This window comes from Chinchilla lanigera, unplaced genomic scaffold (genome assembly GCF_000276665.1).
Source record: "Chinchilla lanigera isolate Chin_1 unplaced genomic scaffold, ChiLan1.0 scaffold00012, whole genome shotgun sequence".
Lineage (NCBI taxonomy): Eukaryota > Metazoa > Chordata > Mammalia > Rodentia > Chinchillidae > Chinchilla > Chinchilla lanigera.
Genome location: NW_004955413.1, coordinates 33,533,634 through 33,548,639, shown reverse-complemented (window position 1 = coordinate 33,548,639; position 15,006 = coordinate 33,533,634). Strand labels below are relative to the sequence as shown.

Here is a 15,006-nt window from a genome sequence, read left to right as displayed (position 1 = left end):
CAGAAGGCTGGCGCTCCCCACCCGCAGCTCCCTGTGTGCCGGAAGCCCTCCTTCCGGGAAACCCCGAGGCCGGGAGTGAGTCGCCGGTCCGAAGACCGGCGCTCCCCGCCCGAGGCTCCCTGTGCGCTGGGGGCCCAACACCATGACTTTTAAATCCAGACCAAATCAGGCTGAGCCTGGCCTCTGGCCTTGGGGGTAGAACCTATGGCCTTTAGCTCAAACTCATCAGGAGGTCTCTTTCCAAACTGACTGTGCCTTCCCATCCACACTTGTCTCCCATGGCTGTCTTCTACCCAGTTACTGTGGGGACATAACGCTGGGACCCCTAAAGTAAAACTATCTGGTGCCTGATCTGAGTCTTCAGTTCAAACAATCAAGCATCCAACAAAGCACTCTTTCTAGGGATATGGCAGGCCCTTGGACTGGAGTCACTCACCAGCTGTTGCCTGTTAAAGGACTCATGTGGAAGCAAAATCCTGTGCTCTCCCTGCAGCTCACAGTATCTGTTGGTCTATTCATGTTTCTTCCTGAAGCCCTCTGGAGTCCTCAGCTTTCACTTTGGTTCTGTTCATTCAGTCTCCCCATCTGATGACCCATGAGTGAGGAACCAGGGAGAAAGTTCAGATTGTTCCTTCCCTTTTCCAGCTTGTGGTCTGTCTCTTCAACTTTTCTATAGTTTAAATTTTCATGTCAGATTCTTCTTCATTCCCTATAAAATATCTCTCTCCTTCTCCTTCCCTCTCCCTCTCCCTCTTCCTTTCTCCCTCTCTCCTTCCTCTTTGCCCTCTCTCTTTCTCTCTTTTTCCCCCTTTTCTCTCTCAAATTGTTATTTTCCAGTGTCTGGATTTCAAAATTTGGAGATGTTGAGTTGTAGTTGCTTACCATTCCACCATTTTCCCAGAAGTTCTTCTGCCAATTTTAATAGTTCTAGCATTGCTAAAAAGTCAAAGTTCAAAGTCTCCTTTGAGACTCAAGGCAAACTTAGCTATGAACACCTGTAAAAATCAAGATATTAAACACTTCTGACATACAGTGGCACAGTGTAACATTGCCATTCCAAAATTGAGAAATGGGGGATAGAAAGGAACTGGATAAAAGTAAAACTACAACCCAGCAGGGCAAACATTAAATCCTGCAGGGCTGTATTTGGCACCTGGGACACACTGTGGAGAGATGTGAATTCCAAAGGGCTTGGGCTGCCCTGCTCCCATGAGATTGCTGGTTGCAGTCTTCACGACCTCCCTCCTAGGGTGGCTGTGCTCATTATCTGCAATTTTCCATAGCATATATTCCACATTCTGGCATCTACAAATTACTCAGGTCTGTACTGCACTTTTGGCTTCATTGTCATAGCTTCACATGCTGCCTTCTCAGGGTCACACTGCCTGACCTTCCAGTCTTTATTCCAAAATTTGGATAGAAGCCTCTATGACCCAGTAACTCTTACATTCTGCATGTCTGTAAAACCAGCACCAAGTGAATGATGTCAAGGTCTGCTGCCAGCTCAAGCAATCAGGCCCCCTTGGATCATGGCTTCAGAAGCCTCTGAGTGCCTTGATGGCTGAGCACTGTGAAATGAATCCCAGGGGATCAAGTCTTTAGGCAAACTTTCTTAAGTAGGGTGGCCCAAGGGCTCTCTTCTCATATAAAAGCCTTATAGTATTTCACTCCCTTAAGCCTGCCAGTGGTGGGGCCTTGCTGATCCTCAAGATGCTCCCAAGATGCCTTCAAGTCGGCTTACCTATTGTCTTAATGCCATCACCCTTAATCTCCATCTTTCACAAAGTCTTATGACATGGGCAAAATGGAGATAAATGTTTTTGTCATAGTGTAACGCCCATGGCCTCTAGTCCAAATGCCAGTAGAGTCCTTGTTTCAAATTGAAACTCCTGAGCCTGGCCATTACTGTATGCATTTCTATCATCATTCTGGTCTTGAGCTCTGACCAAAATCTCCCATAAAGCTCAACTTATGGCATTTCTGAGTCTTCTCTAACAAGCATCTCCAACCCTATCCAAACTCCCCCAGTGAACCATTTCCAAAGGCTTCTGAGCTATACAGTCAGGTATAGTTATAGTAATGACCCCACTCCTGGGACCAAAATCTCTTGGCCATTTTCCTGTCACTAGACACAATATCCAACCCCCACAATTTAAAGGAGGAGAAGTTTATTTTGGCTCACCGTTTCAGTCCATGGTCAGCTAGCTGCAAGGCAGAAATAGGATGCAGAAGGGTGTGGTGCAGGAAAAAGCATTCACCCATGGCAGCCAGGAAGCAGAGAATAAAGGGAAGCATCAAGGAGAGAATTACACCCTTTTAGGCCATGCCTCTAGTACCCTACCCCTTCCAGCCAGATGCCACCTCCTACCAGGCCGAGCAGCACATCCCTCTCTGAACTTACGAGTATAGTACCGCCATGACACAGTTATCTTCTAAAACCTACCTCTGAACATATGAGCCTTTTGGAGATATTCTAGACCTAAATCATAACAAAAGCAAAAGTCAGACAAAAGCAGCCCCCACAATGATCTCACTTAAACATAATCACCTCGTTAAAGAGCCTCTCTCCTGATACAGTCACATTCTGAGATACTATGGGCTAGGACTTCAACAGATGAATTTTGGGAAGAAACAATCTACCCATAACAGATATTGAATCTTGAAACATCAGAAGAGTGGAGAAGCTAGTTGTATGGCTCTTGCTTTATACAATAACCCTTGAGAGTGTTGAAATAGTCTTGGATCGGGGGTGCCTCAGGAATGACCTCACAAATAAAGATTACCAGATATGTGAGATGATAAACCACTGTAAATGCAAGAAACAACAATCAGCCTGTTCAGTGGAAGAGAATCCTCCCAGAACAATTCACATGCGAGGAAAATAAGTAGTAATGTTTTGATATGAGAAAAAAAATTAGCATGTTTATACCTGGCACAGTGGTGCATGCCTGTGATCCCAGCACTCTCAGAGCCTGAAGCAGGAGAATCACAAGTTTGAGTCCACCCTAGAAAACTTAACAACTTGTTACAAAATGAGTATTTTTTTTTTTAAAGAAGTCTAGGGCTGTCATTCAGTGTAAAGGCCCTGGGCTCAATCCTCAATACCACCAAAACAAATCAGTATGTTTAGAGCTCCAAAAAGTGAATATTATATCAGATACAGACCATAACTAGCTAAATATAAAATTGTTAAAGAAGTACTGGATAAAATAACAAAAAGGGGTGTAAAATAAATTTAAGAGTGAACAAACAGAATGGATTTAAAAATAGATTCTAAAAAGAAAAATATAATTATGAAATATAATGGGATAGTCAACAGTTAAGGAGAGGATTAGTCAAATAAATTATGTAGTCAAATAGACTACATCAAAAACAAATGATTTGGGTATGCAACTCAGTGGGTTAAGCAATATCTCCCAGGCACGAAACCCAAAGTTCAGTTCCCACACCACACACACAAAAAAATAAAGAAATAAAAATATGACAAGAGATTAAGAGGTTTGTAATATAAAAAAAAGAGATATCTGTAATATAGACCAAGAAGGTCTAACTGGATCTCACAGAAAAAAAGACATTAGAGAGATTAGAATGATGACAGTTTTATTAATATAATGGCTGTGAATTTCCCAGAACTGATGAAAATGGAATCAAATGTCCAAGGAATGAAACTTCTCAAGCAAAAGAAAATGAAACACATACCTAGACAGTGAAATTTTAGAATATCAAAGACAAGGAGAAAAAATTTTCAGGGAGCCAAAGAGAAAGAAATCATTAAATGAATAACAATCATGTAAACTAGGAATTGGTGGGATATCTAAATGTCAGAATTGTGCACTCAGAAAAACTCTCTGTCACTGGCTTATAGTATTTTTATTACCCTTAGGCAATCTACTCTTGGTATACCACGAAGAACAACTGGTTAGAATAATTATATCACTTTGGCTAAAGCGGTACAATTAGCAATAACAATAGTATCAAACACAGCCTGGAAAATGACAAACTGAGGTAACTGTTAATTTCCAGCCTTTATTCATTTATTTATTTATTTATTTTGTTTTTCTTTTTTCCGGTACCAGGAACTGAACTCATGACCTCACACTTGCCAGGTAGGCACTGTGCCTGAGCTAAATCCCCAGCCCTTAATTTCCAGCCTTTACGATTATGAACTAGATTAGTGTTACATAACAAAATCTAAAACGAACCATAAATAAGCCTTCAATATGGCAATTTTACCCTCAGGGTAGAAAATTTAGAAGGGGTTAGGGGGCAATAGAGAAACAGAAGGAGAAAAAGATTCGAAGCAAGGCTGGAGGATGAAGGAGGATCACACAGACTTTGGGAAATGAGTGCAGAAAATGAGGGAAATAAAGAAGGAAGAAATAAAAGCAAGAACAGGACAAAACAACAAAACTAGAAACCATGTTCACACACATATTAAAAACAAGAAGAAACAATGAAGAAAAAACAAAAGAAAAGAGAGAAAGAAAAAACAGAAAAATGAAAGGAAACGTCCACTTCAGAGAGTGTCTCTGTCATCACTGGTAGACAACATGGGAAGACAGAGTCCAGATCCATGTTGATTAATCCCAGCAAGCCAGAAGTAGATGCTGGGATAGTGCATCGTCCCAGCAGCCTAACCTGTACTTCCACTGAAGTTCAGTCTGGTTTCTGGCCGTGATGCTGGAACCAGATGCATTCAGCCTGTGCCAGTTTATGCACCTCCTGTGGGCTTGAACTAGCCTAGAGCCGCCAGGTGGAGCCAGCAGTTGCTGAGTTCTGAGCTTAGTTGGCTCCTCTCTAAGATGGCTCAGAGCCAATGGCCCTCTCCTAAGGGACATCCAAACCTAAACAACTCACCAGCCAGTGCAGGCCACCAAGTGCACTGCTGCACTCACTGGCGCATCTCTCAGTGGAGGCCTCTGGGATCACAAAGTGTCAGCATGTGTCTGCAGGTTTTAGCCACCCTTCCCATGCAGTGATTCCAGGCTCAGAGAAAAAGTGCAGCGTGCTGCCTCCTTCGCTGAAGTTTCTCTCTTTGCTCTCCCTGTGGACTTCAGTTCTCATTTCAGATTTTCCCTAAGTCCCAAGGACCCACTTCCCTCTTTCTTCTCTTCTTTATGTTGTTATATTCCAGTATTTGGACACCAAATCTCAGAGAGGCTCTTTCTCTGCTGCTCACCACTCCACCATCTTCCCAGCGGATTCTCAAAACTCCAAATAAATAAGACAAAATAAAGATATTTTCAAATAAGTGCAACTGCCAGTATTTATCACAAATAGACCTGCTCCAAAGGGCTTCCAAAAGTTGCACTAAGTAAAAAGAATATCCCTAGTACAACAACCACTGATAATTTCCTGCCATTTCTCTCTGTAACTCACTATTATTTGTCTATTTGTTTTCCTGAGAAACTATCTTGAAGATACCAACAGGTAAAATAACAACCATTGATAATGTCCTACCACTTTATCTGTAATTTGGTGTATCCCCCTATCGCTTTGTTGTCCTTCTTTTACTCTTTAAAATGAAAAAAAAAAAAAAAGAATATCCCCAAAAGAATGTCTAAAACTCACAGAATAATACAGAACAAATAAAATGTTAAACATGTAGGTGGAAACTGGGGGTCTAGCTCAGTGATATAGTGTGTTTACCATGTGTGGGGCTCTGGGCTCAATCTTCCCAACACAAAAGGAGAGAGAGCAAAAGAAAAACGTAGGTAGAGCTTAATAGAGCAGTTCCATTAAGTACATATTCTACCTTACAAATTACTTATTGTGAGTATCGCTAAATTTTTTGCCTCTAAATAACAAAGATCCCCTCTCCTTCAGCTCACAGTAACATTTTCTTCACTTCTCTTTAAGTCCTTACTGGCAACCACCTTTATATCTAAAATTCTCTGAACAGTGCATTCAATCCACTTTAGACTTTTACTAATACTCTATTCAAAATTTTTGTTGCTTTTCCAGGTTCCACTCAGTGCTCCATTCCAAAGCCACTCCCATACTCTAGATTTTTTGTAGTGAAAGCATTATTCTTCTAATATCAAAATGAGCATTTGTGGGACAGGAGATTTAGCTCAGTAGTGTAGTGCCTGCCTGGCAAGTGTGAGGTTCTGAGTTTGATTCCCAGTATCTCCTCCCAAAAAATGAGCATTTGTTATCTATTGTGTATAAGAAATCAACCCAGGGGCTGGGGATTTAGCTCAGCGGCAAAGCGCCTGCCTGGCAAGCGCAAGGTTGTGAGTTCGGTTCCCAGTACCGGAGAAAAACCAAAAAAAAAGAAAGAAATCAACCCAATTTAGATGTTGAATATCTTCACTTAACATGGTTTTTAAAGGTCATAAGTCTGGGAGTGGCATAGCTGATTGGTTCTGGCTATATTTCTCATGAGGTCATAGCGAAGATACCAGGAATGGCACTTTTCTGAGGCCTGGAGAGTCTGCTTCCAAGCTCATGTAGCTATTGGCTTTCTGTGTGGCTTCTGCATAGGCCTGGTCATAACTTCACTCAGAGAAAATTGTAGAAATGGCATAACATCACTCCTGCCATATTGTACTGGTCACATGGATCAACTCTGGTATAGGATGAGAGAGAACTGCACAAAGGTGTCCCTACCAATAGGTAATGACTTGGAGGCTGTCAACTTGGAGGCTGGCTACACATCTAAAACACAAATGGTTAGAGATAATGGTTTAGCAAGGTGTCTGGATATAAGATCAATATATAAAAGTTAATTGCATTTTTTATATATCAGCAGCAAAACATTAGAATGCCTTTTTTTTTGACTTGGCATTGTGGTGCACATCTGAAATCCAGACTACTCATAGGCTGAGCCAGGACAATGGTGAGTTCCCAGCCAGCCTGAGCAACTTATTGAGACCTACCTCAAAAAAAGAAAAAGAGCTGGAGGTATAGCTTAGTGCATACTATAGGTTCAATCCCCAGTACCTCAAAAAATTCTATTAGGGTTTTTGTGGAATGTGACAACTTGATTCTAAAACATTTATGAGAAAGCTAAGAGTTAAGAATAGCTAAGATACTTCAGTAAAAACAGACAAGGAGATTTGCCCTACATTTAATGAGATTTATTAAAAAGCTATGCAACTATATAATGCTACATATATAGCTATATATTATGAAGGTAATAGTTAGCTATAAAGCTAAATAAGTAAAGTGGTGTTATCTTGGCATAGTAATAGCTGAGCAACAAAATACAGTAGCAACAAAGTACAGAAACATACATATATTTTATTCTATATTTATATGCAAAAAATAAGACTTTTCCCATGTTTCTCTGTCACAACATATTCTGCTTAGTTCCTTCCCAGCACCTTTCATGGTCTGTCGCTCACTTGTATGTTGATCATTTGTCTCCACCCTCCGCAGTGAATGTGGACACTGGACACTACAGGCTGTCTTCCCCAGACTGCCCTAGCAAGTGCCCGCACAAAGTGGTGTTCAGTGAATATTTCATGAATGAATGAGAAACACGAGGTACATATATTTCTAGAGGATTTTCTGATTATATTGAGACCTTCCTACTCTATTTATTCTAAACTTTTTATGCACTTGATATAGTGTTTTTGTATCTTGTCAAACTGGCTTTCTGAACTATGTGTGTATGCCATGCTCCCAGCTTTTTTTTTTACCAGTCATCCTAACCTCAGATCTGCAGGACCATTTTGCATTTATAATAGGGTAATCAATCTGAGAGAGTAGTATATATGCATAGTCCCAGCTACTTGGAAGGCTGAGACAGGAGGATCACTTGAGCCCAGGAGTCTGAGGCCAGCCTAGGTAACATAGCAAGAGCCCATCTCTAAATAGAGACATTGTCACAGTCATTTTCAACTACCATCCATTCCTTTCATAAACACCCATTGAAAATTTTTCCCAAAGGATACAAGTGTTTTAAACAATGGGTTTTCTTCTCTTTTATGAACACTGAATCTTTTAATTGTGTGTATGCTTCCTTCCCTGCTTTGGCCTAGGAAACGTCTATGGAGGACTGTATGAGTATTATTTATGTAAGCTGCATTTCCCCCTGATTTTTCCCTGACTCTTTGCCCTTCATTATTTTATAGCAAAAGTTGCTTTCTTTTTTAGCAAAAAAAGCTAAATATATTTTTAGCAAAAAAAGCTAAATATATTTTTTAGCAAAAAAAGCTAAATAGTCCTCTATGGAGGACTGTATGAGTATTATTTCTGTAAGCTGCATTTCCCCCTGATTTTTCCCTGACTCTTTGCCTTTAATTATTTTATAGCAAAAGTTGCTTTCTTTTTTAGCAAAAAAAGCTAAATATCCTATTTCATTGCTCACTAGTTCTACCTTCCACAAACCACTAAATCATGAATACAATTCAGGTGAGTTCTTTGCCCCTTTATGATAAAGGTCACCTTTCCTCCAGCTTCTGCTAACTACTCATTTCCTTTTGAGACCTCATCAGAATGCCTTTACCACCTGCATTTCCACAAATGTTCTATTCATGATTACTTATATATTTTCTAAGAAAAAGAATTTTCTGTTTAAATTCCTTTTTTCTGAGTTCTTACCAGAATTACCTTTAAAGGCAATTCATGGCAATACTGTATCAACTTCTAGCATGGCCTTCAAAACTCTTGCAAAAAAAAACCCCAAAAAAACTAAAACAAAACTCTTGCAGTCCATACCCAATTCCAAAGCCTCTTTCACATTTTCAAGTGTCTGTTACCACAACACCGCTTCTTGGTATTAATTTATCTTTATCATTTGGGGCGCTAAAACAAATTACCATGGACAAAGTGGCTTAAAAAACATTTTGTTCACAGTTCCGGAGGCTGGGAAGTAAGATCAAGATGCCAGTAGATCTGGTGTCTGGTGAGAAGTCGCTTCCTAATTTATAGAGACCCACCTTCTCATTGTATCCTCACGTGGCCAAAGTAAACTCTCATGTCTCTTTTATAAGGACACCAATACCATCAGCAAGGTGGAGCACCTTCGTGACTGCTCCCCTCCCAGGGGCTCACCTCCTCAGACCTTCACCTTGAGGGTGAAATTGCAGAATATGAATGGAGGAAAGGGTTGGACATAAGCTTTCAGTCAACAACCTGTGTGTTAGGCATGTCACATGTGTCACCTATCTCTTCATAGCAATAAGCAGTCTCTACTTTGCAGATGAGGAGACTAAGGTCAGCAAGTTTAAGTCTTTGTTCAAGGTTTTGTAGCTAGCTAGTGGAGAGCTGTGAAGCAAATCTACTCCTGTTCCCGGGTCTGTATGTCCCCTACTGTCCAGGAGTCTACATTTTTTTTTTTGTTTTTTGTTTCTGTTTTTGGTACCAGGAATCAAACTCAGGACCTTGCGCTTGCCAGGCAGGCACTTGTGCCACTGAGCTATATCCCCAGCCCTGTCCAGGAGTCTAAAAGTGTGGTCTTGCCAGTCACGGTGGCACACACTTATAATCCTAGCACTCAAGAGGCTGAGGCAGGATTGCCACAAGTTTGGGGCCAACCTGGGCTACATACTGAGTTTAAGGCCTGCCTGAACTATCTAGTGAGACTAGTCACAAAACAAAACAAAACAAAGCAAAACAAAAGTTGATCTGCAGACTCCCTACACCAGACTGATCCAGGGTGTTGTTAGGATATGGGTTCCCAGCCACCATCTCCAATACGCGAGACAAAAACCACTATAGGTCTGGGGAGGGGCAGCAGTCTACATTATGATAAGTGTCCCAGGTACCATTCATGCTTCCAAAAGTTCAGGAATACCTGAATACCTTGCTCAAACACTACACAACCTTTTCTAGCAATTTGTACCTCACTGAGCAGCTGTTGATCTGTGTAAAAAAATTTCTAAGTCTGCTACTCAGTTGGCCTTGGTTGTGCACCCATACATATGTGCTCTATATTCTTAATCATTCTTCTGTGTCTTCTTTGGCTAATTGCCTCAAAGACATAGCTTCCCCAACTATCCCGTATTTTTTAGGCCAACAAAGAAGAATTCTAAGGGAATATATACACTGTGCCTGGCCGTCACAAAGAAGAGCATGATCTTTGTTCTTGATAGTTCAAAGGGCAGAGCCACAGCAGTGGTGGGGGCTTCAGAGCACCCTTCCACTGATTCTGCTCACAACACATGTGTTCATCTAGAAACACAAGGAGACTTGCTTTCAAGTTTACTCTCAGCAAAAGAGCAGGAAAGCCCATCAGTGCTGCGTGAATGCTCAAGGACCCTAAAACAAAGAGGATCCACTCCCTTGAGCCTGAAAGCAGAGTGCCCAGCTGCAGGTGCATCCGAGGTCACTGACCATGAGGAAATGTGAGGCTTGGAGTCTCACAGGCCTGGAATGCCCAGCCCTACTAAGTGTGTAAGCTTGGGTGGATGTTATGATGCTTTGGGGTCACCCTGCAGCCACTAATTGTGAACTACCTATAGAGGGCCTGTGGTTGCTTTCATTTCTCTCACATTTCATATCAAAGTCCTCCAAATTTACTGGCTTGGGCTGATGAATGCAGAAGTTAAGGCTTGCGGAACACCAAGAAGTATCACACTGCTGTTTGTAGGGACAAGTGTTTATAGGAGTTTTATGAGCCCTATAACATGTAGCCAACTACTTTCTCTCCTTGGAATAGTCTGGTGTCCTGTTGGGGTCTGACACCTGGAAGCTGAGCACAAGTAAAGGTGCCCAGATCTGTAGTGCCACCTGTGGTTTCACTGGGCCTGTCTGTTGCAGTGCAGGTAACCTGGATGGCGTATGACATGGTCGTCATGCGCACTGACCCTGTGCTGGCAGAGTTCATGCGCCGGCTGGAGGATGCCTTCCTCAACTGCAAGGAGGAGATGGAGAAGAACTGGCAAGAGCTGCTGAGTGAGACCAAGCACAAGCAGTAAGCCCCACTGCCCAGCTACAGCCACCATCCACCACCTGTCCGTGTACTGCTCAGGACCAAGTCAGTTACCTGGATGTACAGCTGTATGCACAGTCTTGTTTCTCAATAAACTTATTTTGAAGCACAACCCCATGATCCCTTTCTGTCCTGCACCATGACCTACTCAGGTGCTTACTGAGCCTTGTTAGTGAAGCATGATGAGTATAAGATGCAGATGCTTCTTGGGGTGAACATGTATTTGGCACCAGTGATACGAAGCATAGAATAAAAAGCAAAAAACAGGCCAGACAGGGATTAATCAGGCAAGGGGCTGGGACAGGCAGTAGTAGTAAATCAGATTTATTTATCTGCCTGAAGTGGGTTTTGAAGTAGGCAAGGGGAAAACACACATAATTTCTCATGTTGTGTGCCTTGGACATTGGTGATCATGTTCTTACAACTCTCCTGAATGACAAGTGTCCAATATCCACAAGGAAAATGAGGGTAAATGTCTTATCCAATTCCACAGAGCTGTTAAAGGATAGAACTAGGGTACAACTTGGGGCTCATTTAAGGGGAGGTTGGTGGGAAGTGGGGTGGGAGTCTAGAAGGCCTGAGAGACCCCAGAGGTGTCAAGGAGCCAAGTGGTACTGGTTCTGCCTGGACAGAAGTCATGCACGGACAGGGGCTGCAGAGAGTAGAGCACAAATCCAACCCAGCTTCACAGGCAAGGGTTCCAAGTACCACTCAGACCCATAGGGGAAGGGCCAAGCCTGGCTCCCAAAAAGCCTCAGGATGGCAAAAGGTGAGATGTTTTCTGGGGATCCCTTTGCTTTCTCTCCCACCTTAACAGAATGTAAGAGCACAAATATGTTTCTAGCCATTGCCTTCCCTGGCTGTGGGAGGACCAAGGAGTCCCACAGACAGAGGGGTGACTTTGAACAAGCTGAGGCAGGCAAACCAGATAAGGACCAGGCAGGGAACTAGGGTGTGGGCAGACAAGGAGGCAATATGGAGCTTGGGTTGGGATGGGGGAGCACAAGAGATCTCACTCCAGAAACAGGTGAGAACTTTTAGGCAGAGAGGGAAAGGTGGCACTGGAATTTCTGACCCAGCTTACTCCCCATGCCCTGCATCCCCGCACACCCACTCAGATGGTCTCCTTGGCTCTGCTAGCACTCAGAGTGAGGTCTGCAACCAGGCCTTGGAGGGCAGAGTCAGGATGAACGGACACAGGACCCCCTTACTCCCCAGAGGAAAGGGCTGCAGTTCTTTGGCCTGGAACTGAGCAGTCCCCTCAGAGACCGTGAAGGTGGCTGTGACCTGGTGGTTGAGGCAGTAGATGGTGTTGCCCAGCACAGCGCAGCGCAGCGGGGCAGGGTCAGGCAGTGGCAGTGAGGCAGCACGGCTCCAGGAGCCTGTCACTGTGTTGTAGCGCATCACTGCCGCACCCACACCCCTCAGCAGGTCAAAGCGGTACAGGAAACCCCCCAGGGCCACCATGTCACTGGAGCGCCGGTGGCTGGCACTGTAGGGGCACTCATCCCATGAGTCCTTTACAGGGCTGTATCTGAGCAGGCGGTAGAAGAGGTGCCCTCCTGTGACATATATGTCCCCACGGCAGGCCACAGCCTCATGGGCCACAGGGAACGTGCCCGCAGGAAGGGGCGCCCGTGAGGTCCAGGCATCTGTGCGTGGGTCGTAGCACTCCATGCTGTACAGGCATTCACCTCCGATAGCATAAAGCAGCCCATCCACGGCCACCAGCTTGAGCTGGGCTCGGGCCTGCTGCATGGGCCGAACCTGGCTCCAAATGTTGGTCAGAGGGTTGTAGCAGAAAACCTTGTTGGAGCAGACGGCCTTCACACCAGAGCCACGGATGCCGCCTGCCAGGAACAGGTAGTTGTACATGGTGCAGAGGCCACAGCCCCGGAGTGGGGCCTCCTCAGGCACCTGGGTCAGGGGCCGCCACATATTCTCTCGGGGATCGAACACATGCAGGTGTGTGCGAGCAGGCGTGGGCGCCACCTGGGTCTCAGGGGCCTCCTCTACATGAGAACCCCTCACAAGCCCTGAGCGGCCCACCTGGTAGAGGCTAGGCAGCACAAGGGCCCCCACCACCGCCTGGCCCTGGCCAGTCCGCAGGCCCAGGATACGCTCCCGCTCAGCCCCGCTTAGCTGGCGGTAGAGATGCGGGTCACCCAGCACACGCAGCAGGTTGCTGCTCATCAAGGCGTAGGTCTCCTGGGCCAGGTCAGGCTCCCCATGCTGCTGGGCAAAGGCCAGCACCTCCAGGCAATTGTCCAGATCTAACCGCTGGGGCCATAGAGCCGTGGCTGTGGTAGACTCCAAGGCTTGAGAGCGGGGATTCCGGGGCCCCTCCACCACCCCCCAGCTCCCAGGCCTCTGCAGAAAACCCATAAGTTTCTGAGCTTCTTTCTGCTTCTCTGTGAGGATTGCTCTGCTGCCTGCCCAACCTGCTCCATCCCCTGGCCCCTGCCCCTGCTGCTGCCCAGAGGCTGTCTGGCTGACCACCTCTGAGCTCTGTGCTATCTCACACATGCTGCGTTTCCTGGGCCTGGGGATAGACTGGGAGTCCTGCTTCACAGTGGGATGTGGCATGCAGCCAGGCTGTACCTGCACAGCAGGCTGTGAGAGGGCCCCTAGCAGTGCGGCTGCGGGCCATGAGTCCACTTTGCTTCCATTGCCTCCTGGGCCTGGAGGTGGGCCAGGGGTGGGAGCCCCATTGATCTTGAAGCTCACTGGCTGTGGCTGACATCCGGCCTCAGCCAGCCCTCCTGTGCCTGCCTGTGTGATTGTCCCCAAAGAAGAGCTGTGCCTGTCCTGGAGGCTGGGAACAGCCCCTTCCAAGTGGGAACCAGAGCTTCTATCCTTACAGTATGTGGAAGTGCTGGGATCCGAATGGTTTACTGGAGCTGCCCTTAGAGCACTTGCTTGGGGCCTCTCTTGCCTGGGCAAGGGGTGGCTTCTAAGAACCATGGCAATAAGGTTTCCCCAGCTTGTTAAAATCTGCCCTTCCTGGTAGCTCTTGGAGAGACCCACATTGGGCTCCCAAGACACAGGCTTTGACCTGCTTCCTGAGGCCAGGGTTGGGGCTAACGCTGGAGTTGAAGTTACAGTTGAGGCTGGGACTGGAGTTGAGGCTGGGGCTGGAGTTGAGGTTAGAGCTGGGGTTGGAGCTGGGGTTGGGTTTGAGGCTGGGGCTGGGGCTGGGGCTGGGGCTGGAGCTGGGGCTGGGACTGAGGCTGGGGTTGGGGCTGGGGTTGGGGCTGGGGCTGAGACTGGGGCTGAGGGAGGGGCAGAGACTGAGGTTGAGGGAGGGGCTGAGGCTGAGCCACAGGCTCAAGTTGAGGCTCAGATTCTTTTCCTTCTTTTTCTTCAGACTCCTTTTCCATTTCTACAGCACTAATGTTCTCTTTTCCAGGAGAAAGAGATTTACATTCTTTATCTGGCTCAACTTCAAACTCCACCTCTGGCTCCAATTCTTTGCTAGTTTCATTTTCTGAAGGCTCCATACTTTCAGTTTGATTAGTTTCCATTACCTCCTGCTCAGCAATTACATTTTTGACATTCTCTACCATCTCTAGCACATCCATCACTTCTTCAGCCTGAATATCCTGCTGCTTCTCACTCTCTCTTACCTCAGTTTCCTCCTCCACCTTAACCTCCATCTCCTGTTTCTGTTCCTCCTCTTCCTGCTCTTTCTCTGCATCACTATGAACTAGTCCTACTTCCTTTTCCTCTTCCTCTCCTGCTTCCTCTATTTCTACATCATTGTGCTGATTACCTGTCTCCTCCAACTCTTCCTCTCGCTGAGCCACCTTACCCTCTTCCTGCTCCGCCTTCTGTTCTTCATGACGTACCACCTGATGCTCTTTTTCCTTCATTGCTTGTCTTCTAGGCCTAGCCTCCATTTTATTTATTTGTTCTGCAAATTCGATGCGTCTACCTTCAAATAAAGCTAAAGAATAAAAATGTACATGTGTAACCAAGAAAACTCAGTCATAATTTTGCACCAGGTCACAAGTTGTCATTAGCTTCAGGTAAATGTCTTTGTAAAGAGAAAACACTGATTGTAACAAGTATGTGCAAATTGATACATGGTAACAAAGAAGCTCTAGGAACTTATATACTAACCA

General features: G+C 45.2%; 3 protein-coding genes across 3 annotated transcripts in view; 1 reads left to right on the top strand and 2 right to left on the bottom strand.

Moving 5' to 3' along the window:
* The window catches only part of Syce3 (synaptonemal complex central element protein 3), a 36,142-nt gene extending 25,148 nt beyond the window's left edge, over positions 1–10,994 (top strand). The window contains exon 3 of the mRNA XM_005379589.1: positions 10,711–10,994. Coding sequence (XP_005379646.1) covers positions 10,711–10,868 — 158 coding nt within the window. The 3' untranslated portion in view covers positions 10,869–10,994. The remainder of the gene's footprint in view (positions 1–10,710) is intronic.
* Positions 10,995–12,025: 1,031 nt separating this feature from the next.
* Positions 12,026–13,846, bottom strand: Klhdc7b (kelch domain containing 7B). Its single transcript, XM_005379588.1, has one exon. The coding sequence runs from the start codon at positions 13,844–13,846 to the stop codon at positions 12,026–12,028; it is 1,821 nt and encodes a 606-aa protein (XP_005379645.1).
* A 23-nt stretch (positions 13,847–13,869) lies between these two features.
* The window catches only part of LOC102015000 (chromatin modification-related protein eaf-1-like), a 2,435-nt gene continuing 1,298 nt past the window's right edge, over positions 13,870–15,006 (bottom strand). The window contains exons 2-3 of the mRNA XM_013511308.1: positions 14,124–14,864; positions 13,870–13,892 (exon numbers count right to left, since the gene is read on the bottom strand). Of these exons, the coding sequence (XP_013366762.1) occupies positions 13,870–13,892; positions 14,124–14,864 (764 nt within the window). The remainder of the gene's footprint in view (positions 13,893–14,123; positions 14,865–15,006) is intronic.